We start from the raw sequence: 26,762 nt of genomic DNA on the forward strand, positions 1-26,762 counted from the left end.
ACTCTCACGAGATACCCTCTGTGGCATTTCTGAATAGAAATTTTTTGGTTTTCAGTTTTTTCCTACACACACAACCCCATACCATTTTCTGATCCATTCTAGCTACAAGCTCTGGCTGCATTTACCTGACAAAAGTCTGTATTTATTAGAAAGAGACAAACACTGGGTGTAAGTCTGAAAGTGTTGGGACTATCCTCAGACTTTTCTCATAGTCCCAGAACATGTGGATGTTTCTGCCAAAATGATAAGCAGTGACATAGACAACAATATAAACCGTCCCATTAGGCTTCAGAATAATCAGTTGACACAAATGTGGACAATTCAGACTTATAGTTATGCTAGTCAAATTTTGAGAATGCACATTATTTACCAAATTGCCTGGATTTGAGTACTTTTCAAATAATACATTTTTATTCTGTTAGACAAAATAATGAACCTGTCAGAATCGTTCATTTTTGTGCATTGATTTCTGATGTGAGAGAGGACAGTAGTGCCATTGAATGAGCTGTTGGGTGCAGGATTGAGCCCAACAGTCTTTCGCAAAAGATGAATAAATCATCATGAGCATTTTCACTAAATGATCTAATTTATATAGTCTGTAGAGGTACCTGTTATGCACCTTAGATATGTAGAAAAAATAGGAGAAACTGTTAGCATTTTCCCTTTCACTATTTAAAATATTATTTTCAAAAGCATTCTAAAGGCATTAGCAGAAAATGCCTCAACCCATTGCCTGAAAGCCTGGAGATCCCCCCCACCCTCCCTTTCCCCTCGGGAGTGCATGTGCGTGTGTTTTTGTTTTTAAATTAACTTGTCTCCACCATGCATGCAGCCATGCACCTTGCTGATCACTGCGCAGGTCCACTTTCAGTGTTTAACTTCTATTTTTGAAAATGCTAAATTGGGAACGGTTTGTCTCTTAATTCAGCTTTTTTCTAAGAGATTTTATATGGTCACCTCTGGCTGTGCTGTCAGGCAAGTGCTGATGAGCCCAGAACATAGAAGCAGATAGCAAAGGGGAAAAAATCCCTATTTCCAGGCTTGCTCCCTCATGTTCTCAGCATGCCAAGAATCATTCCTTCCAGTTTCTTCCAAGAAAACTTTACCTGTCTGACCATTTTCAACTTTTAATTTCTACTACAGAAGCTAAATTGAGAGCTCTTTAACACATGATTTCTCTGTCCTAAAAGAAGCTTAACGGCACCAGGAAAGAGCTGTTCTTAGACTCAGTTGCTGCTGATGTTTCACACTGTCTACAAAGGAAGCTGCTTTTCAGAATCCACTGGTGGTTGGTCTTTTCTTCTTCAGCAGCTCCTCAAAGGGATGGAGCTGCTTTATAGACCCCCTTCTTGCCCCCCACAACTCTTACTTCACCTTTTGAACAGAAACAGTTCAGGTGCCATTAATGGGCTGCTGAAGAAATGACAGCTGGGTTGTGAAGAAGGGGTGGGCAGTGGAGGGATGCAAGGGAGGAAATATTAAGACGCAATGGGTAGTTGAAGATCCAGATTAAAGCAGATGAAGGAGGGAAGAAAAAATCTGTCTAACTGCCCATAATTTACCTGTATAGCTTTATCTGTACATACTTCCATAATTACTTATATACCTAACTGCAGCCTTGGCGTGTACTTGCCTATAAATTACACATTGAAATACAAATAAACACCTATAGAATAAAAATTAACAGTGGAACATATTTGTTATATTTTTTCCTATTGTTTCTTGTACTTCCCTGATTAACTATTTTTCCATAGAAGGTCATCAAAACAAAGAAAATATTTTTTCAATATTTTTCCTATGAAATTATATTTTAAATATCCATCTTAGAATGGCCTTAAGGTTCAGAATGATGTGTTATTGGTCCATTGATGATGTCATGAATGGTTGATGGTTCATTCAAGGGTTGCATAATTTCACATCCACACACTTTACACCACAGTTCTTTCTCTCTTGCCCCATCTTGTGGTTTGGGACTGGTACTAGGGGAAACATCAAAAAGCAGATATCAGAATAGTTCTTCAATACAATTCCAGCTAGCATCTCTGGAGGTATAATGCTTGCCTCAGGACAGCTAAGGCAGAATGCCTGTGAAAACTGCCATTGGTACCTCAACCATCTTTACCATGGCTGTAGTTTATAGAGCCTTTACTGGCTTTGCACTTTTATGCTCTTTTCCAGTTAATTGGTTCTAAAAGCAAAATCTGAAAAAGTCAGATCAGGGAAACAAATTCGTTCTCAGCGGAGACCTTGAATGCCAAGCTTCAGTTGGGAGCAATTTTGAATGGCTAAGTTAGAAACCCGTGACCAATAGGGTTTCTAATGGAAGTTCTAACAGAAATATAAGTAATTATTCAAATGCAAATTGACAAAAAAAAACCAAAAAAAAACCCTCCCCAAAAAAAAGTAATGGGGGACTTTAGATTTGGTCACTGGGTGTCCCAAGATCTACATGTTTATGGAAGGGGAATGGTTTTCTTGAAAAAGTCATACATTTTTGGATAGAAATGCACAGTATTGCTTCTGACTTCAGATAGATGTAACATTCAACAACCATTCTGTTGGTCGTGATATATCAGGAAGTTTCTTCACTTTGATAAATATTTATCTTAACCCAGGTTTTCTGATGGTCACATCAGCCCAGCCTTTAGATGCTGCCTGTGTGCATCAGGGATTGGAGACTACTAGGTAACTTCCCTTGTGTGACCTGCATCTCTTTTGTTAGAGGAGTCTTGATGGGGAAAGGATGAGGCAGGTCACTGACATTCATTTTAGGAGTTGCTCCTGGACTCTAGAAGGCACTGAGAGAGGCTGTGAGGGAAACCTATATAGAAAAGCTACATTGTGCCTGTACTATATCTGGGCCTCCCAAACTTTGCCTGACTGTTGCTGTCACCATACTGTGGCACTTAGGGAAGTCACCTGTGAGGATCCTGCCTGGGCTCATGTTAGTTTTAAGACACTGGTTATTATATTATTTATTATATATGGTTCAGTGTTGTAATCCTAATGGAAAGGTTTTGTATCCTCCCCACTGTTTCCTAATACAGTATTACCAACCTCAAAAGTGCAAAAATCATGAGTCAGACCACCCAATTTCATGAGGTTATGCTGTATGTTTTTGGTCTGTCTTTTGATTTTTGAACTCATGCTGTCTACTCCAATATGAGCGTGTGTGACAGTTACAGCGTTGCCCAGTCTCCCAAATGTGCAGGGTCAGATGATTCTGGACCCAGTGCAGGGGCTCTCACCACTGCCTGATGGCGCAGAGCTTCCAGCTGTTCCCCAAACACCAACATTCTAATTAGTTAATGTCCCCCAGCCCAGCTACTAATTGAGCTCTCTCCAGCCCCACATCAATTCTGCCTTCACGCTGCCACACCTGACCTCTGCTCCAGCCCCACCTCTGCTCTTCCTGAAGCTCCAGGGGCTCTTTTCCCCCCTCTCTCTGGCCTGGGGGGGGGGCAGCTTCAGTGGGGTCTTCTCTCTCTTCCCAGGGGTGTCTGTGGGTCAGTTCCAGTGTATTAACATCCCTGGTGTTCCAGGGATGGTGAGGGGAGGAAGGAGCAGAGTCACCCTGAGCTTCTGGGCTCTTTCTGCTCCTCCCAAGCCGCCTTCCCTTCCTGTGAGAATGGTGTAGGTTTTTCTTGTCACCTGGGGGGGAAGGGGAGGAAGAACTCTGCCTGCCTCCTGCAACAGTTGTGATTGGCTGCTCTCGCCCAGCTGTGATTGAGGTGGGATGGTAAGGAAGACAGCCGGTTGGGGACAGGCAGGGCTGAAATTTGAGTGAGGGCTGGAGCTTCTTGGTACATTGGGAGACTGGCCACAGCAGGGGCTGAAATCATGTCACTGGTAATGAAATCATGAGAGTTGGCAACACTGCTAATAAACGTGTCACCTCACTTGAGAATCTGTCTGCCTACAGAGTTGCTGGTTCTGCATCTGCTCTTGCTTGTTTAAAATCAAACCCAGGTTTCAGTTACACCAAGGCCACAGTTTTAACATTTGTAATGCATATTGATAGTCAGCAGGACAAATGTCAATATCTGATTATTTGTATTTGATTTTTTTCTTGAGTAAAATGGATACCAGACAAAGGCAAATGTTTTAATACATTAAATGTATACACTACTAATTGTAGCAGAATGTGAAGTTCTAGGATCTTTGGCTGATTTGGCAGAGTCAGCTACATGGGTAGAGCCAAAATATGGAAGTTTTTATTCAATTTTTAATCATTTCTTATTCACACAAACTCCCACCATATAAATTTTCCTGAGAGGAAAAGGGCGGGGGGCAATGACCCTGGATTGGGGCTTTACAGCCAGCTTCCCTGCAAGTTGATCCCTGCAGAACCCATTGGCTAAAAGGGACAGAGACAAACAAATCATTTCTAATACCTTATTTCTGGTCCATGGTCATAAATTTTATCCATAAATTTGGAAGCTTTACTTAACTCTATTAATTATATTTTTCTCCTGAAATTGATGAATTACTACTTACCCTTCCTGAGTAATCAATTATGCTGATATATATATGTGGTTATTTACACCTACTAAAAGCCTTGAAAATGAGTTGTGGTAATCATTAAAATAAACCTACAAGAAATCATCCTAAATTGCATGCTATATGTTCTTACTCTTATCCATTCTGGTATATGATGGTAAATGATTCCATTCTTCTGGAAATAACTGCAGAAAACCCTTTTTATCTCTTGCTTTATCTGCAGGGATTTTTTTCAAGGCTGAGCATATTTTAGATGTGCCAGAGGTCTTTTCTCCTAGTCTTTAAATTACACCATTAACACTGATTTTCATTTTTTGAATAAAATACTATAGATGCAAAAATCATTATGGCTAACACACATTCTTATAGTACTTGTGATTCCATCAGGTGTAATTGTATACATGGCAGGGATATGATTTTTACATTTGCTTGAATGCATTTTCAAATAGATACAGGGATTAGATAACATCTCATCAAAAATGATAATCTAAGTGTCACATTTGAAAAATGCCCATCACCACAGTACGTAAGTGCATAATACAGCATTGGAAAAGGACCATTTTTTCCTTTTCCATGAATGGGCAGTAACTGTTAATTTCTTCCTTGATGATAGTCCTTCCCACTTGTACATTTTATAACCATTACTTAGAATTAAAACCAAAATAAACCAATACAATTTGCTCCCTAAAATTAAGCAGCATGCGTCTAACTTTTCATTCTGTCTTTCCCTTGTCTTCAAGGGATACTTACGTGGGCATTGGGACTGGGTCCCCTTTAGTTTTACTTTTGTGGTTTTAATTTTGTTCTTTTCTTTTTCCCTTCTCCTGCGGCATTCATACAGAGCTACATAAATGGTATTGCAGTAAATCTGGTTGGTAGAAGTGGGCTCAGTCTGAAGCGATTCTTCTCCACCCAATACCCCAGTAGGCTGCTGGGGTAGTTTTGTCCTTTCCTTTGCTCATCCCCCACTCTCCGTCCCAGATCTGCATCAGCTATGGGTGGCCTCTTGTTTGGGTGTTAGCAGGGTGGGGGTATTCCTCCCTCTGCACATTGTATCCACGAAAGGTTGTATGATCTTTTCCAGAGAGCTCTCTCCATAGCAAGATCCCCCAGCAGTCAGGGTAGGCTCTGTCAGTGTGGCTGCATCAGAGCCGTACTGCCAAGGTCTGGGGCTGCAGCTGCCACAATACATGGCGGCTGCAAAGGTGAGAGGCTACCACATGGATGGCCCAGGCCAGGCTTACTGCTAATCTGGAGTTTGGGAGTGCGTCTCTTGGCCTGCTCTGCAGGGCAAGACAGGCTGTTTGACAGATTAATATTGAGGAAAATCCATGGGGAGATGCTTGCTTAGTTTTCCTCACAATTAGCCCTATTCCATGCCTTATATTATGAGAGGAAGCAATAGAGCCCATGGATCAGTCAAAGAGGTGAGTAGGGAGGAGCAAGATGGGCCCAGTGAGCAAGGGCTCAGCTGGCCTTGCAGGTGGGTGGAATTCTCAGCTTTAGGAGAAATGAAAGTGTGTGAGCTACAGGATTCCTGCACTGCACAGCGAACTTACAGTTCTGTTTGCGTTATGGTGAAGAAAGTTACACACTGGAAAATAACCTTGAAATAAGTTACTTTACAGAATAGGAGGCAAATTTTCTGATATATTCTCTGCACTAGCCCCTTTACACTGTGCTAATTATTTATTATTTGTATTACTGCAGCACCCTAGGAGCCCTAAGCATGGACCAGGACCCCACTGTGGTAGGCACTGTACAAACAAAACAAAAAGATGGTCCTTTCTCCAAACAGATGACAATCTAGGTAAAAGATAACAGATGGATACAGGCAGATGGGGGAGCCAGTGGAGAGATGCAAAGAGAGGGGTGATACGGTCAAAGTGATGGGCTAGGAGAATGACCTTTGCATCAGCATTTTGAATGAATCTGAGTGGGGCAAGATGCATTTGTCGGGCCAGAGAAAAGGATATTGCAGTAATCAAGATGTGGGATGATGAAAACTTGCATGAGAGTTTTGTGTGGATGGATGGGAAAGGTTGTGTCTTAGATATGTTATGCAGAAAGAAGTTACAGGATTTAAACATAGCCTGGATGTAAGAGAGGTCCAAGTTGAAGATGACACCCAGGTTACGGGACAGGGTTGCAGTATTGTCCACGGTATTGGAGAAAGAAGGAAGCAGAGGGGGCTTGGAGTGGAAGAGGATTAAGAGCTTGGTTTTAGCTACATTTAGCTTGCACTGACAGCTAGAGATCCACAAGGAGAAGTCTAAGAGACATGTCAAGATTTTAGTTTGGACAGAAGGAAACAGGTCTGTGATAGAGCAGTAGATCAAATAGTTGTCAGCATAGAGATGGTAGTTGAATTTGTTAAAGGCTGCCCCTGGGGAATACCCATGCATAAAGGAGTTCCCACATGGGGGACTGAGCACCATTGGGGGCCACAGGAAGTAAAGATGAGTTAGAGCACCTTTGGGACTTCTCTGGCTAATGCTATGGGCCAAGTAGGACCCTAAATGATCCCAGATTAACAAGGAGCCCAGGGCAGGAATGGAGGACCTCAGAATCGGGGCCCATATATATTTAGTTTCTCTAATTTCTAAAAATAAGCTGTTATCACTGTAATTTATCTATGTGATTATTCCTTTTGTAAATCATATCTGAAATTTATTACCATTAAAAGGTGCATTCTTCTGTTGGGCATGACATCACCATTTTTGCTTAATTGATATTGACAGTTTGTTCATTTTCATGGGATAGATCTTTATGAGGAGAAAGAAATGACCATTTCCTTCAGCGCATGCTAAACTGAAAAGCTGCAATGTTCTCTCACATTAACTCAGATCCTACAGTGAAGCAATCACATCTGATTAATGTTATTCTTAATGTTATCATTTGAGAATACATGTGGTGACCTGGTGAGGCTAGGCTAGGCTAAGTGTGAGGGGGGGCAGAGGCAAAGCAAAACAAAAGGGATAATTTAAAAAAAATTATAAGGGAAATCCCCAAAACATACCTGAAGCATAAATAATATAGAGCATTACCAAAGACATATTACTTATAATAATAAACTATAGGTTACCAACTCATTAACCTTTGTGAGCTTGTACACACTGTGCAGTTAGTACCAAATGCATTGTTATTAACCTGAACAATAGAGTATATTGCAACATACTGTGTCACTTCAGAGAAAAAGCAACTTTTCCTCTCCTTGGCTGTTCTACTCTTGCTGTCCTGTTCTTTGCTTCTCTTCGGCTTGAAGTACTCCTTAGATTCAGTGTTCCTGTGACTGTCCCTCTTTTCACTGAGTTGATCCACAAGTGGGATTTCTTCACCTAGTGGTCCTCACTCTTCCATTAGGCACCTTTGAACAGTATTCTGTCAATAGATGTTCACACAGTCACACTCTGTTAATATATTTTAGGTTCTTTGTGGGTGGACTTCTTGTTTATTGCTTCCAGAATCTGTTTGCGTCTAACACAGCTTTTTGATCAAGCTCCTTTTTGACCAATTATATTTCCTTTCAGTTTTTTCCCTGGATACTCTCTCTGTGTTAGGTCTATTTTTTTCTTCTTCTCCTGACCTGAAACCTTTTCTCTTTTCTTACTTTCTTCCTTCTCATTTCCCAGTCCCCTGCTTTTATTCTCCTGTTCTTTTATTTTATCCCCTCATTGCCTACTGCAGTACCAGTTCATCTGCTAACTCAGCATCTCCATCCATCTTCTCTAATGGCTTTCTCCGACTGCCCCTTTGGGTGGCTTCCAAGCTCCCTCCCCAGTTTGATCTGCCCTCTGCTTGGCTGTGTCTCTCCTCAGGGAAGCATTCTGTGCTGCTGCATTGGGTGAGGGTTACTATGCATGCACATAGTTAATGTAGCAACCAGGATAATTAACTAGCACATTGAAATCTTCATTTATATCTTCAAGAATGATAGATTATAATCCATATTTATTTTTTTAGTCACCTTTTATGTTTCCCTAATTTGGGGGTTGCTGATGGCCATTCTTCTGAGCTACTGCCCTATCACTTTAGTGCTGCGATAGATTATCATCATTAGGTTAATAATATCAGAGTCTTATATAGCTCTTTTATCTGTAGCTCTCAAAGCCCTTTACAAAAGAGGGCACATATTAGTATCCCCATGTTATGGATGGGGAGACTGGGGGGATGGAGATGTAGAATGACTTGTCCAAGGTCACCCAACCGGTCAATGCTCTTGCCAGGTGTAGAGGGTAGATCTCCTTACTCCAAGCCTGGTGCCCAGCCCACTAGCTCACACTGCCTCCCTAGAGTCACATCACTCCAGCATTTACGCTTCCATACCACCTACCTTGGAAAGTCTGGCAGTGTGTTTTTCATTGTGAAACTGGTATCAAAGCCTGATGGAAGCATGTTCTCCCTTTATATTTTTATTGGCTTTCCACTGCCAATGTCACAAATTACATCTCATATGGTTTTATATAGTGTCTGTGTCTCTCTGGTACCTGAGTACTGACATTTTAGCAGGAAGACTGCCACCAGCATTGGCTTGTAAATGACGTTCATCATTGTTTTATTTTTAATTTTCACATACATTTCACAGTTCCTGAATTGTAAGTAGCACGTCTTTCCTTTAACGTCTGCTTTTATTCTGCCTAGCCACCTGAATGCAATTTTCTTCTAATTATTATCAAAAGTGGTAAAGAAAGATCTGAAAAACATAGCTGTAAATGAGTTCCAGGGGGGTAGCCATGTTAGTCTCTATACAGCAAAAACAACGTGAGTTCTGTAACACTTTAACGAATTTAATTTTAATAGGCATAAGCTTTCGTGAGCCTCAGCTCACTTCCTCAGATGCAGTTGATAGAAATGATACAGCAAAATAGGAAACATAGAGAACATATAGAAGACAACATTTACATATCCAAGGGCATAGAAAACAATGGGGTAGGTGGATAGAAGCCGGGTACTTGAGGCTTAATGACAACCATTGAGTAGGTGGTGAGAATGGGTCTTCAGAGCAAATTACTTCTTGTAATGAGAGAGCCATTCCAAATCCCTGTTTAAACCCAGTTTGAATATGTCAGGTTTGCAGATAATTTCTAACTCAGCAGTTTCTCTTTCAAGTCTGTTTTTGAATTTTTTTTTAGAGAAGTACAGCAACTTTCAGGTCAGCGACAGAGTGTCCTGGGAGATTGAAGTGTTCTCCAACTGGTTTATGGATGTTATTATTTTTTTATGTCTGATTTGTGTCCATTTATCCTTTTGCGTAGTGATAGTCCAGTTTGGCCAATGTACATGGCAAAGGGGCATTGCTGGCACATGATGGCATATATAACATTAGTGGATGTGCATGTGAATGAGCTCTTTATGGTGTGGCTGATGTGGTTAGGACCAGTGATGCTGTCACTAGAGTCAATGTGTGGGCAGAGTTGGCAACGGGGTTTGTTGGAGGGATAGGTTCCTGGATTGGATATTTTGTAGGGTGTATGGTTGCTGGTGAATATTTGCTTCAGCTTGGGGGCCTGCCTGTAAGCCAGGATGGGTCTGCTGCCCACTGCCTGAGCGAGAGAGGGATCATCTGCTAGGATAGGTTGTAGATCTTTAATGATGTGTTGGAGAGATTTTAGCTGGGGACCGTAGGTGGTGACCAGTGGTGTTCTGTTGTTTTCTTTGTTGGGTCTGTCCTGTAGTAGGTGACTTCTGGGTACCCGTCTGGCTCTCTCAATTTGTTTCTTCACTTCTCCAGGTAGGTATTGTAGTTTTAAGAATGTTTTATAGAGATCCTGTAGGTGTTTGTCTCTGTCTGAGGGATCAGAGCAAATCCGGTTGTATCTTAAGGCTTGGCTGTAGACAATGGATCGTGTAATGTGTCCAGGGTAAAAGCTGGGGGCATGAAGATATGTATTGCAGTCAGTTGGTTTTCAGTATAGGGTGGTATTAATATGACCATCCTTTGTTTTTATTGTAGTGTCCAGGAAGTGGATTTCTTGTGTGGACTGGTTGTGTCTTGGGGGGAGCACTGCCAGTGAGAATATGGAAGACAATAATTGTTTTGGCAGTATATATGTAACCCTGTTCTGGAGCTGTTTGTGTGGTGAAGCAGAATGTAGCTGTACATATGGTGCAAGTGAAACAACTGTACCTCTGGGGAACAGATTGATAGCCAATTGGCACACAGCATATGGAACAAGAGTATCTACTTTTTAAAAAATATCTGTGGGGAAAATTATTGGTTTAAAGATGAAGCTGACATTATTGTACCAAAAAATAAATCATACTATATTATCTATCTTTTTTCTTTTTTTCTTTTTACAGAATTAAATGTAAGGGAGTCTGATGTAAGAGTGTGTGATGAATCATCATGTAAATATGGGGGAGTGTGTAAAGAAGATGGAGATGGCTTGAAATGTGCATGTCAATTTCAGGTAAGGATTTTGCACTTTTGTATCTGCTGCAATTTGAAATATTGGGGTATTTATAAGGAACACTGAGAAGTCTGTTAACTTTAAAGTTTTAGCTACCTAAACATTTATGCAATCTAATCAAACATGTTCTCTTGATGCCAAATATATTTATTGGTATAGGTTGTGAATCATCCTAACATGTCTGTGCAGGTAGGGTAACTATGTTCCCAACCAACTCCCCTACACGTAGGGTGACCAGATAGCAAGTGTGAAAAATTGGGACGGGGGTGGGAGGTAATAGGCACCTATATAAGAAAAGCCCCTGAATATCGGGACTGTTCCTATAAAATTGGGACATCTGGTCACCCTCCCTGCACAGCCTCATTAGGACACTCTGCATCATGGGTCCAAGGGTGGGTAAGAGAGCAGGCGTTATACACCAGATGTTCATAAAGGCAGGGAGGGAGGAAATATGTATAGATTCCCCAAATTTACAGCACTGACTCTGAGTACAGAATGCATTTTCTGAGTTTATACAAGTAAATCCATTAGTTATTTTAGGAATGAAAGGAACTATTTTTGAATTAATTTAAGACATTCATCACCCTGCATCAGATGCCTTTTTGGCCCTAATGATCCTAACAGAATAACACAGACTTGTCAAACTTACCATATATTTACCATTGAAACCTTGAGCACAGGCTACATTGGTACAATTTTAAAGTATTATTCTTCATTTTTCCCTGTAATTCTCCATAACTAAAAATTACTCCTTTAGCAAAGGATAATGTTTGATTTGAGAGAATTCTACCAAGAACTGCCCTCTTTCAAAAACATCATCATGTCCCATTGTTCTGAATAAAGTAAAGCCGCAGGTTGCCATTATCAAATATGTCCTTCAATACTACCTTTTTCAAATCTGGTTTCTTAGTAAACTTGGAGTTTATCCTGCTGCCCACCTCTGCAGCACCAGAATCTAAAATGATGTATCAGATCAGGCTTATACTCGGGTTTCTCTTGCTTTCTAAATTCTTGGAAACAGAGTGCTAGATAATTTTCAAAATGCTAAATCAGGGGCCTCACCATTGTTGCCAAATCTCACAATATTATCGTAAGTCTCATATTTTGGTGTTTTTCTCAAAAGCACTCACTCCTGGAGTCATGTGAGAATCTCCAGGATGCTTCTAGCCATAATGGTTATGGGAAAAAAAACTTTAAAATGTGACCTGAGTGCCCTTTGACGGCTCAAAAACTAGAAAGCAAATGAAAATCTCATGATATTTGGGGGGCCTGATTCATGATTTTTGAATCAATAAAACACAATCACTGGTTACTGTGTCTTATCTTATTTCTGTTTTTCAATGCTTAGAGTGTTAGAACATGTTGTATTTTTGTTGTTGCACGTTTCCACCTCCTCAACTTAACTTAAAAGTTGCTATTCTCAGCACATTGGAATTTACAAGTAATAAAATCTGTTTCCATCAAAAGAAGGAAATGGAATGAGGGAATCAACCAAAAATACCCATTGCTAAGAGATTTTTCATACATAACAAAGAGGTTGAATACTTGTTTTAAGTGCAAAACTCAACTCAACCTTAATTAAAGAGCTGCAACTGGCACCTCCAAAATATCCCAAAATAAAAAGACTTATTAAAACAACAACCACACAGAACTAGCTTGACAGTATCCCTTCAGCTGCTCTGCATGTAAAATTGAAAAGTCGTGCCTGGCAAAAGAAATAGATAATAAAAATTTCAGTCAATATTCTAGGGATGCTGCAGTTTTTCAAAGATCAGTTCTGTCTTGGGAGTTTCAGAACTAAAGAAACTAGGGTCTGGATCCTGACTGTAACTAGCTTGCTGAAACAAAGTCCCTTTTGGAGGACAGTTCTCAGCTGGTGTAAAGCTGATGAGGTGGATTCACTTTATCCCACTATCAGAGCTCTCCTGGATGACTAACAGGGTACTGTTAAACAGAGCAGCCACTAAGCTTCTTTAAGTAATGGCTGATACAGATCTGCCCTCATCTTCAGGGAGCTGTAACGAGTTCCAGTTGCCCCCCATTTTCCTTGCTGAGCTGAGCTCCTCCACGTGAGAGATTCTGTCCCTGAAACTATAGCTTTTGAATGAAATAACCAGTGATCAACATCCCAGCCTTGTCTCATCTCTTCTTAGGTTTTTAAACGTTTAGAAGTTTAAGTACTAATGGATCAGAATTTTTCCTCTTAGAAGCCCCTTTGGAAATGACTTGCTGTCATTATATAAGGATGTCAACAAACATAACATCACTGAAGGAAGAGCGTTATGGGATTCGGTCCGTCTATGAACAGCTCTTTCTTTCTGCTACCACATCTGTTGAGTTTAGGTTATATTTTGAAGTTTAAGACTTCAGAATTACATTTACAAATGAGGTTGCATGCAGGTAGCTAGGGGATTCTCCAGTGCTCTTCCTGAAGTGACCTTGCACATTTTAATGATGTCTTGACATTCAGCAGCTGTAAACCTTAAAAGGATAGTTTTGTTTTTGTGCTCACTAGTGGGGGGATGTGTTCACTACATTTTTGATAGAGATGTTTCAGTGTCTGATCCTTGCAGAGCAATTTACAGGCTATTTTGCAGGATTTCAATAAAATAAAAAATGATTGACATTTATTTCATTCAAAGATCTTTCATCCAGAGTTCCCAAAGCATTAAAAACACGAACAAGCTATAAAACAGACTTCCACATATCACTGAAATGCAGTGGAAAATGGCTGCTTTTAAATAGCACACAGCAACATCTAGATTGAACGTGGGGAATGCACCTAAGCTTTGGAAAATATAATCCTCCAAAACAACTTCTCCCATTCAATCAATGACTAGCGCTGGCCCTGATAAGCATGAGCCCTGACAGATTTCCAGGCCAATGTAGAATGTCTGCATGTAATAAATTGAAAGTATCACAGAGATGCTATGAGCACTTTTCAGAGCAGGCAGTTTGAGTTGCTTCTGTGTGTGGAGTTTATTACATTCTTGGTCACTTTTAGTGTGGCAGGAAGGAAGAATAATTTTCTTTAAAATCAACTTTAAAAATGAAACATTTCAATTGCTTATATGCCAAAAGTGATTTTGATAAACAGGTTATACACATTTGAAAAATAAACAAATTGCAGTCTCAGAGAAGTTGACCCAGACTTCAGAGAAGTAACTGACTGCATTTTGGGGACTTTTCTAAACATAAAATTCACACCAGTGTAGCTAAACCAGGGCAACTTTGTGTGCAGATACTCTTGCACCAGTTTGACTAAATCAATTTAGCATCATGCCTGTAGTTAAATAGATGCAATGTATGTGAGTAGACCAGCCCATAGACCTTGTTTTTCCTTGTGATATTATGGATTTGAGAGTGATGTACGACGAGTGTTGGATTAGGCCATAAGAAGTCATTGGGAGTGTTTTCATTTTGGTCAGGAGTAGCCTGGTACTACTTTCCCTGAATATTTGGAGGGTGGGGATGGAGGGATTACAGTATGTTTTCTAGATTATCTTTATGTACACTGGGCACACAGAAGACATTTACTCTGTCTTTGTTAGGATGAGCAGCTATTACTAAAATACCATGCCAAAGCCTTTCCTGGTGTGCACTGATTTATTTAATGTATTGTCCTTTCTTTCTTTCTTTCTTTCTTTTAAATGGATCTATCACAGTATCTTTTGATATATAACAGCAGTACAAAAGTATTATGACATGTTGATTAAATCAGATAGATTCACATAATAAATAGGAGTATGAATATTTAAGGGATGGGTTTTTTGCTATCTTCCTTGAAAGACAATTCCACAGTATTAAAGATCTTCCCTGATGTTCACTTTAAATTTTTCTTTGCTCAATTTCATTCCATACTCCTATTTATACATTCTTGTTTTACCTCAAAAGGACTTTTCTCCCTCCTTGGTGTCCTTACCCTTCAAATGCTTGTAGATGATTATTGTATTCCCCTTAGTCATTATACAGCCCAGCTACACATATTTAATTCTTTTAATCTTTCCTGCTAAATTAATCCCTGCAGCCTCTGCAGAGATGGACTATCATTCCCATGGTCTGTGAAAGGATATTTTAAGTCATTCTTAACCAAACAGAATGATGATTTACTGTTAAATAGCAATCTGACAGTTTCCCTCTCTGCATCACTGTTTTCCTATATGTTCATATGTATTGCATAGTTAAAGATTATTCATGTGGGATTGCATGACTGAATTTATTTTGTGCTTTCTTTTTCAGTGTCATACAAATTACATTCCTGTTTGTGGATCAAATGGAGACACTTACCAAAATGAATGCTTCCTCAGGAGAGCTGCTTGCAAGCATCAGAAAGAGATAACAGTGGTAGCAAGAGGACCTTGTTATTCTGGTATGTAATAAGTGATTGTGAAACATTAATAAATAAGGTTGTGACTTTTTTAATTAAAGTGCTTTTCATTATTTTCATGCTCTTTGTACAATTAATTTTCAAAAAATGCAGAAATCACAGATGACCTTTAATTATGAAACATTGTCCCCATAAGATATAGGGTTTCTTCTGTATGTTAGCCAATCAAAAATATGTAAAAGGAAAAATGTTCTACCCTAGGAAACAATTGGTGAATGCTTTTAATGCAAAAAAAGAACTTTAATTATCACCTAAAATGCTTAAAGCAAAATTGAGTAGGTTCCATGTTAGTCATATCTTTATGACTCATGTCTTGGGTGTACAGAATTCAGAGTATGTTCAGCAAAGGGATCCACCCAGCACATCCCCATAGCTGCATAGAGCCCCACTGGGTGTAATGGAGCTCTGTAGCATGTTCCTAGGCAGGATCTTGCAACATACTATATTTATAAACCACCACATGTGCCATGGCAAGGCAGTGGCTAATACAACCTTCTCGCAATTGAAAAGGAACTAAAATCTTTGTTGTTGTTCTTGTTATCTATTCATGGGACTGCCCCAACTGTGTAGATTTACTATCTAGGGTAGTGATGACTCTTCTCTAACCCTTTACCAATGCAGGATTTGAGAGTGTCTTGTTGTTTTCTCTTTCTCTTTATTCCTTTCTGGAAATCACTGTGAAATGGTTCAGTAGCTTTGGACTCTCCTGTTAGAGGCTGAAATCTCCTTGGGAGCAAACAGCTTCTGAGTTCAGGTTCCAGTTCTGTGCCTCCATGAGCGTGAGGTGGTGGTGGTTTTGGATTAGGCCATTTTAGGGGACAGGGAAATCTATTTACCATAGACTCATGGATATCTCATGTTTTCTGTTTCCAAGACCCACCCATCCTCTATTTTCATGGCTTTTCTAGATCAAACTGATAGCTTTATTTTCCAGTATAATGATGTTATAGTGGTTCAAAATCAAAGAAAAAAATATGGAAGAATTCTAGCCAATCTAAGGTCTTGGACACAAGAAACCTTCATTGCTAGAGGTCTCCTGAACCTATGCACAGAAGTCAATCTTTGAAGCCAGTTCACTAGGATACAGACAGGTGGCTGGCATCCTCAGAACTGGCTATCTCAGAAAATACCAAAATCCAATCTTGAGAGATACAACTGGCTTATATCTGGTCCACGAGAGGTTTTCAGACATCCAGGGCTAAATAAACTATTAGACTTCATTATCATTGCCTTACATATGGCCAGATTGTAAAAGTCCAAGAGCTTTTCAATCGAACACCTCATTAGTCTCTTCAGTTCTCCTATGGATACACCAGTAACAGGAGAAAGCAGGCTTCTTTTGGGGGAACTTATTTGTGGTGTCATCCAGTGCCTTTCTTATATCATTTAGAGGAGTAAACCATGCAGAAATGTCCATGCTCTGTCTCCAGTTGTGAAGACTTGATATAGAATTGTGATAAAGCTTTGTCTTACCTAATACATATAGAAATGGGGACAATCCCAACTCTGGTCAGAGCTAAGGAAGTGAAATCTTAAATGGCAGCCAAAGACCAGACAGAGATACTGGACCCTGAGGCCAAGCTACAATGAACCAAGAGAAGATGCTTCTATGGTCCAGTCACTTTCCTTTCCCAACCTCTAGCTTTATCTATAGGCAATCATCCATGCTGCCTTTATTTCACTTCAGGAAAAATTACCTGATTCTCTGAAACAGAAATAAAATTCTCCCCCACAACTCCCTACCCTACCATCCTTGCTTAGAGTCTACAGCTTCTAGACAGACAGGTGGAGGAAGAAGACTTAGGGCACTGAGGCAAACTCAGTGAAGTATTCAGGCCCTGGGAGTATCAAGTCATATGGGGTTCATTCCAGGTCTGTGTCCAACTATGAGTTCTCTCATCTTCAGAGCTCTAGTTGCTAATCACCACTTCACTTAGCTATTCCAAATAATATGCCTCAGTGCTCTGTAGAGACTCCTTCTGTCCATCTCCTTTTTTTCAAAGATCTACACAAAAAGAAGGGAATTCAGGACATGCAGTATCACTTTATAACTATCATCATAGTAGTTGAAAACGTGTTTTGAGACACATTGGACCAAAATGTACAGAGTACATGCTTGACCCCTAAGGGTTTAATTCTGGTTTCACACTGGTTTTACACTAGTATAATTCCAAAGACTTCAGTAGAGTTACTCCTGATTTACCCCAGTGTAACTGAGATCATAGCCAGGCTCTAAGTGTCTGTTTTTTTCCTCATTAAATCTTGGACCATAATACTATAAAGTTCTTCCTCTGGAGCTCATTGTGCTCACACAGAATATCTACTCTGTGATCTTAAGTAATTCTAGGTGAATATTTTTGTGCTCTTGACCTGTACGATGCATACAATCAGAAACAGACTCTTCAAGTTAAAGCAGAAGAAATACAACACATACCCCACACACATACACTTTCACAATTACACAATAAAAGAAGGCTCACAGTATCAGAGGTGGCTCTCACTTCATTTCATTCTTATATCTCACTGACTGACTGGCAATGTCCTGTCCCTTATATAACCACGAGGGCATGGCTGACATTCTAGGAGGTTCAAGGAAAGTGTAGTTATAAGAAAGTCTGGAAGGTTCCACGAGATTCTACAAAAGTCCAGAACATTCTAGGAGGTTTGTGAAAAATGAATCCACATACAGAATGCCTGAAACGTACTTCAAACATTCTATTTTCCTTTTTGTCACTAACAACAAAAATAACACGGTGAGCGCGGTACTACCTGGCACCCGTGACTACAAAGATATTCAGCATCCATAGCTCCCACTGTAGTTAATGGGAATTGTGGATGTTCAGCATCTATGAAAAATCAGACCTCTTATTTCAAGTGTCTAAATAGAGGTTTAGGTACCTAAATGTAGGCACCCATGTTGGAAAATTTGGGGTAAACTAAAGAAATAAGTTAAGCCCAATTTAGTGCACCTGTTACATAATACCTAAGTCTGAAATTTTAGTACTGATTTAACAAATCTGGTTTTATAAACTTTGTCCCACTGCTGTGAAATTCAGTGAAACCAACCTCCAAAATCCATGATCTGTTCATGAAGGTGAAATTCACTGAGGTGCACTGACTCAAGTCCCTCTACACCACTTAAACCTACTCCATGCCATTTGGGGATTTCCCTTCCCCAGGAGGATCCCTGAACTGCCTGATTAAGTCAGCTTTGATTTCTGGTGCCAAGCAGATGGAACAAGGGACAGGAATTGCCCCAGATGCTTAGAATGTTGGGAAGTATACTCACAAAGTTTTTAGTTTGCTTCCTGTCTCTGTTAGGACATTATTCACTTTCTGATTTGCATTTTATGTGTCTTGAAGAAATCAAACCAGTAAATAAGAAATGAACGTTCATGATTTATTTTAACTTCTGTGTTCCTATTAACCAGACTGCCTGTGTAGATTGTTGCCAAGATTTTGACTTCTGACAGATTTGTAATATATGCCTGATCAAAATTAATCATGCACAATGACCTAAACTGATATATTTATATAATATACTCTTGAATTCACAGCTCTCAGAGGATATTTATTGGAAGAAACAGTCTACTACTTTTATTAGGACTTCTAAACTAAAAAGGACATGCTATTTGCATAATTAAAAGCAAATAATATAGCTCCATCAAATATATATTATATTTTTTCAGTTAGTTTTATCTCTTTATGACAAACTGCACTGCTGTGAAGAATGAGTCTCTTAAGATATCTTTTAATTTAAACTGGTGTTCTTCAGTCTATAGTAATCAAACTCTTATTATGAATCCTGAAGTCACCAATTTTTACAGTATATGGGGTTTTTTTCTGTAGGAGATTCACAATGAGTGTAATGAGAAGTACATACGTGAAAAGAATGCCTTATATCAGGTTTTCTCCTTACTGAACCACCAAAACAGCCTGGAAAATTGATGGATTGATTTATTGATTGATGGATTTTTTTTTATAGCTGACTGAGACACAGCTAGTTAAATTCTGATAAGCATTAAGTACTGGAAATAAAGTAAAAAAAGCCTAATAAGAAGGCAGAATTGTTCTCTCCAGCCTGTGAGGAAGATTTGCTCCAATACAGTGTCCCATTTTTATCATTAGGAAGTAAATGATTTGAGGGTAAACAATGTGTGCTAGCATTTCATCTTCTGACCAGCTCTACTACATTTCACAAGCCATGATTAAGTGAAAAAAGCTCTGCTACAGCACACAAATTTGGATCAAATGATTGCAAAACTTTTCTAGCGATATGTGCCAGCATGGATGTTCCTGATACTTAGCCTGGCAAGCCAGAGGTTAAAACCCTCTTAGGCAGCTGGAGTCCCCACAGCTGCTGGCAATTAGGCTTTTAAACATTCCTCTCAGAAAACTTCTGCTAGCATATCAAAATCAAGGGTAATTGCCAGCAGGCAGCAGTGCTCCTGAAGGGTTGGGACACAGTAGGAAGAGGATTGAGTTGTTGCTGCTGGCAGTTTGAGGAGACTAAATTGGCATACTTCTTTACAAACTTATTTCGTGTCCTGTTAGCTGTGTAAACCTCACTCTGCTGAATGAGTAGCAGGAAGTTGAATCTTTTTTGTTGTTTGTACTAGAGCTGTGTAAGAGACCAACTTTTCTGTTCAGTAGACAAACAAACAATTGAAAAACTCATTTTGGATCAATCTGAAATGATTTTTTTTTGGAATTTTTTTCCAAACGAAAAAAGTTGGAGGAAAAATATCATTTCATTTCATTTCATTTCATTTCATTTTTCATTTAAAATGGACATCTCAAAATTAAAAGTTGTTTTGAATAAAAAGGAGGAAAATGAAATCATCAAAATTTCAATTTTTGGAAATTTTGAGATATTTTGCTGTTCAAAGCTGAACCTGCATTTTTCAAAAAAAAAAAAAAAAAAAAAAGGTTTTTTTATCAAACTGTGGCTGCTGCAATTAATAAAATGGACAGTTTTCTTTTGCCTCCTAAAACACCAGTCCCCATGCTGATGATTGCTCTGCCACTCTTAGTATTACATGGGAACTGTGATGTTTCGAAAGGGTAAGATGTGGAATTGCACATAGTTGTGACAGAGCTAAAAAAAAGTTAAAGGCCCTTGTTAAGTGCTGTGACAGATGGACAATTCTAGTTGCAGGTGAGTAAACAGGAGCTCCAGGTATAGAGGATCCTGATGTTTAATGACCAACTCTCCACAGCTGGACCCAAATTCAACCTGGAGGCATTTCTCCTGGCCTGGAATGAGTTGCAGAAGGCCTGCATGGCCCAATATACAGTGAGCTATTCATCTAGTTCCATGTTGTCTGGAAAAGCCCAGGTGAAATATAGGCAGCCATTGGGAATTGTGATTTGCAGAAAGAATCCATCCTTGATCTCTTTCACCTTTGGCCTTATCAAGGTGATCTATCAAAAACGGATCCAGGAAATCAATTGCTATTGTACATAAAACCTAGATGATGCTGACCATTTTATGGAAGGCCACATAGGAAAGGCTGACTACTGGCCAGCACATGAAGGTAGCAAGCAGAGCTGGTGGAAAAGACCTTAGTTTTTCCCTCCAAAGAGTTTATAGGAGAATCCAAGAATGAAGAAACCCTCATCTCTACCACCGAGAGCAACAAATAACTTGTCACCTCCTAAAATTTCCAGTCGAAGTCCCTGTTGCAGCCTGGCAGAACTAATGAGGGATGGGGGCTATGGAAAAGGGTTCAAAGGCTTCAGTGTTGCTTCAAGAGAGGAAAAGTGAGAGTCCATCTTTTGGCCTACTGTGTTAGGACAAGGAATATCAACAGATTCTACTGGCTGATGAAGTGAGATGGTGCTCCTTCATACTCTGCAGGGCTATGGACCAACAAGTTGAAGCCCACCACCTGGTAGTTGTTCACAGATCAGGGAACCAAATTCACATCTAGACTTGTGAAAGACATCTGCCCGGTTAATTTTGTGTGTTTAAATGAATCTGGATGTATCTATGAACCACCCAGAGATAAATGGTTCACTCAAACAGTCACAATTAAGAGTCTGTAACTGGTGATCTCTACAGCTAGGACATACTTTTACTGTCCGTGGTTTTTTTTATATTTGAGAAGTTCCCCTTTTGTCTGGGTAGTTCCTCTTGTTACAGCTGTTCCATGGAGACCACTCTAATAAATCCTGACTTGGTTAGGGACATGGGGAAAGAACAGGGCCCCTCTGATACTAATCAGGTGTCAGCAGCCTAGACACAGGTGCTGGTAGATGTGCTAAGGTAGTGAGCCTGAACCAATTCCTTTCCAGCTCAGGCATTTGCCTCCTTTGCTTAGGTGGGTCCAGAAACTCCTGACACAAAACCCAGTTACATACATGAGGCTGTACAAACCATTCCCATGACAGAGCGTTGGGCAGAGTGCTGGGACAGACCAACAGGCCCAAGTGGGGCTGGGAAACTTAAGGGAATTCAACAGCAGTGGAAAAAAGGGCCCAGTCCCTCCTGCCCCCACAGCCCGAGGCTGCTAACCCCACTGGTGTTGCACATAGAGCTCAAGCACACCCACACTCAGGACAACACAGTCCTTCCTCACTCCAGAGAGCTCCCCCACTACAGCCAAAATGGCACCACTCCTAACAGCTGCCATGGAAGCCTCTGGCTTCTTGGCCCTCTAGGCTGTTGATCCTCCACAACTTGGCTACTTACATTTAGGTGCCATGTGCTGGCTAGTTACAATATGTTGAGCGTGCAAGAGATTGTTCCTGTGCTTAGAAAAGCTTTTCCCGGGCTCGGAAACAAGAATGCTATCCCATCATTCAGGCTTGCTTCAGCATGGTTGTCCTGCAGACAAAGCACTCTAATTCAGCATCCTGACATTTCAGATATTTAAATCTAAAATTTCACAGTGTTGTAACCATGGGGGTTGTGACCCAAAAGGGAGTTGGGGTGGGGGGTGTTGCAAGGCTATTGTAGGGGATCATGGTATTGCTACCCTTACTTCTACCCTGCTGGTGGCAGTGGTGCGGCCTTCAGAGCTGGGCGCCCAGCCAGCAGCTGCCTCTTTCTGTGACCCCCCCTATAATAGCCAGATTTCAGAAGGAAGACCAGATTTCACAGTCCATGAATTTGAGAGGGCCCTACTTATGATCACTAAAAACTGGGCTGACAAAGGGAGAAACAGATATACCCTATCATCCTCTCAAAACTCTTGATGGCGAAAGACAATCTGTTTTGCCTGTTGGCCTCAGGCACATAAACACACTGATACAGAATACCTACAGAAGGGAGAGGAGTTTTCATCCCCCCAGGCTGAGATGCAGAATCTAATCGGTAGCTTTTAGCACAGTCTCAAGGAACCAAGCACACTGAGCCCTATTCTAGAACATGGGCACCTTCCTGAAAATACCAAGAAGGCATAATTTAATTTATAATACTCTTACTGCATCTCTGTAGGCGCACTAACCAAATTCATACTACGCATATGAAACAGTTACCTTAAAATGTCCCAGTCCACAACCCTCACAAAATAAAAAAGAAAAACCCATCTTACTCAACTCATTCCCCCAGCATGCCCTACGTACATAAATGAGCCTTACAGCATAGCCTGAAGAAAGGCAAATTTGGGATCTGTCAGATCAAACTGTGAAGCTGTAATTCCAAAGCTGGGAACTTGCCAGTGCAAACATTCTGATCCTCTGCTGATGTAAATTAATGTCAAAGGATGTTCACCAACTGAGGATCAAAATTTCTCCTCTGCACCCAGCTGGAGTGAACTGACTTAGGCTATGTCTACACTGACAGCGGCAAAGTCACCACCGTCAGATTGACTTATCTGGATTGATTGAGCGGTCAGTGAAGACCCGCTCAGTCGATCCAGAAGTCGATGTTATTAATCCACCCCCGCAAGTGGCTTAGCGCTGTGTCGACAGGAACACGTACTTTGCGTAACTCCTGTCGACTGCCGCTGAATCACAGAGGTAAGTGTAGACCAAATCTTAGGCATTGGAGTGGTATTCCCCAAAGAAGGGAGTCTTCCTTCCCCTATCTACAGCATGATAGTGGAGTTTCTACTGCAGCCTCCAGGCTGAAGTATCCTTCTCTCTTCGAGTGATTGCTCATATGCATTCCAATTTAGGTGTGTGTGCGCCCCATGCACAGATTCCTGGAACCTTTTTCCCTAGCAAGCCCCGCAGGGCCTGGAGTGGCTCAGGCGTCCCCTGGAGTGCCGCGCTCATGTCGCGGTATAAAGGGCGCTGCTGGCCTTGAGGGTCCCCAGTCCCTTCTTTCCGCCTCTGACGGTTGCTGGAACTTCTGCCACTTGCCGTTGCAAGCAGCAGTCCCTAGCCTTTTCATCTATTAGAGCTATCCAGATTAGAGATCAGTTAAGTCGAGCTATTATTCAAAGACAGAACAGTTAGTGAAGCCGCTGACTTGAGTTCAAGGGCCCTCAGGGGCTTTTGACTGGAGCCATGCCAGGCTCCACGGGCTTCAAGAGCTGTTCCCTCTGTGCTAAGCAGTTTCCTGTCAGCGACCCCCATGATCGCTGCCTCCGTTGCCTCGGAGAGCAGCATCACAAGGAGAGGTGCAGGATCTGCAAGTCCTTCAAGCCCCACACCCAGAAAGAACTGGACGCGAGGCTGAAGGCACTCCTCATGGAGGCTGCGCTCCGACCGGCATCCGAGCCGTCCCGATCACCGGCGCCGAGTGTACTCTCGGTGCAGAGCGCACCGCCAGCACCGGCTCCAGCACCGAAGGCTTTGGTGCCGAAGAAAACCAAAGCGACCAGCATCGCCTCCAGAGACTCCTCCCAACCATCGAAGCAAGGAGAGGAGCAGGAGACACCCCAGCCACGTGCCGTGGAGGTCCCTCTGGCACCGGTGTCTCCTCGTAGGGAGCCTCCCCCGACTCTGAAGTGTGGGGGAGCGCTCCTACAAGGGCCGTCGGCGCCGGAGGCGTTTGCTGCGGCAAGGGCCCTCGTGGCCTTGCCCACGCCTCCGTCTCCCCTCGGCCGAGGGGCGCGGGACTTGCGTCTCGGGGCAAACCCGTGCTGGGTAGCCACGGTGGGTGGAGGGACCAACGTTCCCAACCCTCACGCAGACGGTCACGGAGGTCGTCGAGCGCCTCGACACCGCGGCACCGGGGGCGGTCCAGAGGTCCGAAGAGCTGGAGCAAGGGGGTTAGCACCGACTCCAGCGCCCCGGGGTCGGGCTCGAGCTCTCCGCAGCACAGAAGGTCGCGCCGTAGCGATGCTCGGGAGACCTCCCCTAAGACGGCGCCGACTACATCGGCACTGTCCCTTACGGCTACCGTAGGAGCGCCGGCACCGGGGTTGTCAACGCTGCCAGATCCAACGGGGCAGCAGGCTTCCCTGATGTGGTCGATGCCGTCCGTGCCTCTGGCTCCTCTGGTGTCCCAACCACTGATGACCAAGATGTTGATGACTCCAGGGCTTCAGGCACCGACCCTACTGACGTCGGCACCGGCACCGACGGCACCGGCACCGAGCTTTGCGCTGGGAGCAGGGCAACGTCCACGATCGGCGTCTTCGACGCATAGCCGCAGAAGCCGTCGCTCCCGCTCCCGTGGTGGGAAACGTAGACACAAGCGGTCGGGTCGCAGACGGAGGAGATCCACTAGTTCGTCTTGTCCAGGGGTGGGGAACGTCCGGCCCGCGGGCCGTATAAGGCCCGCGAAATCCTTTGGTCCGGCCCGCGGCGGGCCGTATAAGGCCTGGGAAATCAAATTGGGGACTGCGCACGAACAACTCCTGCTACAGGAGGTCCACTCACTCCTGGAGCTTGGAGCGGCAGAGGAGGTTCTGCAGACGGAAAGGGGAAAAGGGTTTTATTCTAGATACTTCCTGATCCCCAAGGCCAAGGGGGGACTGAGATCGATCTTGGACCTCCGTCGTCTGAACAAATATATCAGACGTACTAGGTTCCGTATGGTTTCCCTTGCTTCCATAATTCCTGCCCTAGACCCAGGGGACTGGTACACTGCCCTCGATTTAAAGGATGCCTATTTCCATATCTCCATTTTACCCAGACATAGGAGGTTCTTGAGGTTCAGGATACAGGGAGGCCACTACCAATTTGCGGCACTCCCATTTGGCCTGTCCTCAGCCCCGAGAGTCTTCACTAAGTGTATGGCGGTAGTGGCAGCCCACTTGCGCTGTAAGGGGGTACAAATCTTCCCCTATTTGGATGACTGGCTCATCAAAGGTAGATCACGGGAGCAGGTGCAGAACAGTCTGGAACTGGTTTGTGCCACATGTACCAGACTGGGGCTACTCATTAATGAGCAGAAGTCCACACTCGCCCTGGTGCAACGCATAGACTTTATAGGGGCCACCCTGGATGCCATACAGGCCAGAGCCTTCCTACCTCTGCCGCGTTTTGAGGCAATGGGATCCCTTATCACAGACTTGCAGACGTCCCCCATGACGACAGCCAGACACTGTCTGCAGCTGTTGGGGCATATGGCAGCCTCCACGTATGTGGTAAGGCTGGCCCGTCTTAAGTTAAGGCCCTTACAAGCATGGCTAGCTTCGGTCTATGCACACTCCAGACACTCACTGACTAAGGTGGTCACAGTTCCTCCACAGGTGCTGTCCTCCCTCAGTTAGTGGAGGAATCCGAGAGAGATGCTCAAGGGAGTTCCGTTCAGAGACCTGACTCCGTCCGTGACCATTATCACGGATGCCTTGGATGTGGGATGGGGAGCCCACATCAGTGGAGACCTGAGCACCCAAGGGTTATGGTCACCAGCGGAGAGAGCTCTACATATCAACGTTCGAGAGCTCAGAGCGGTCTGGTTGGCCTTCAAGACCTTCCTCAGATTCCTGAGGGGAAAGGGGGTCCTGGTCCTTACGGACAATACAGCAGCTATGTTCTACATGAACAGGCAGGGGGGAGCGCGCTCCTCGGCCCTGTGCCAGGAGACTACGTGTCTGTGGGATTTCGCAGTGAGGCACGATTTTCATTTATTTGCCTCTCACCTCCCGGGGATCAGGAATGACGAGGCGGACCACCTCAGCAGGTCGTTCTCTCCCCGACACAAGTGATCGCTTCACCACGAGGTAGCAACTTCAATCTTCCATATGTGGGGCACTCCCCTTCTAGACCTCTTTGCGTCCGTGTGCAACAAGAAGTGCCCGAGATACTGCTCCTCAGAGGTCGTGAGCCGGGCTCCCTGTCCGACGCGTTCCTAATAGAATGGTCGGGGTCCCTGATGTACGCCTTTCCCCCCATCCCACTCCTCCCTCAAGTCCTTCTCAAGATCAAGAGGGACAGGGCGGATGTCATCTTGATCGCACCAGCGTGGCCGTGGCAGTTTTGGTACAGTACGCTGCTCGACCTATCCATTGCTTCACCGCTCACACTTCCCAACCAGTACGACTTGCTCTCCCAGGACCAGGGGCGCCTGCTGCACCTGGACCTGGACTCCCTCCATCTGACAGCTTGGAGACTCTCTGGCT

At 42.7% G+C, this 26,762-nt stretch overlaps 1 protein-coding gene across 1 annotated transcript in view; it reads left to right on the forward strand.

Annotated features, from left to right (window-relative positions):
• The window catches only part of TMEFF1 (transmembrane protein with EGF like and two follistatin like domains 1), a 203,637-nt gene that overhangs the window by 117,818 nt on the left and 59,057 nt on the right, over nucleotides 1-26,762 (forward strand). The window contains exons 2-3 of the mRNA XM_067569816.1: nucleotides 10,801-10,910; nucleotides 15,150-15,279. Coding sequence (XP_067425917.1) covers nucleotides 10,801-10,910; nucleotides 15,150-15,279 — 240 coding nt within the window. The remainder of the gene's footprint in view (nucleotides 1-10,800; nucleotides 10,911-15,149; nucleotides 15,280-26,762) is intronic.

Source organism: Emydura macquarii, unplaced genomic scaffold (genome assembly GCF_026122565.2).
Source record: "Emydura macquarii macquarii isolate MOO-44397 ecotype Brisbane River unplaced genomic scaffold, CSIRO-AGI_Emac_v2 contig_2948, whole genome shotgun sequence".
In the NCBI taxonomy this organism is placed as follows: Eukaryota; Metazoa; Chordata; order Testudines; family Chelidae; genus Emydura; species Emydura macquarii.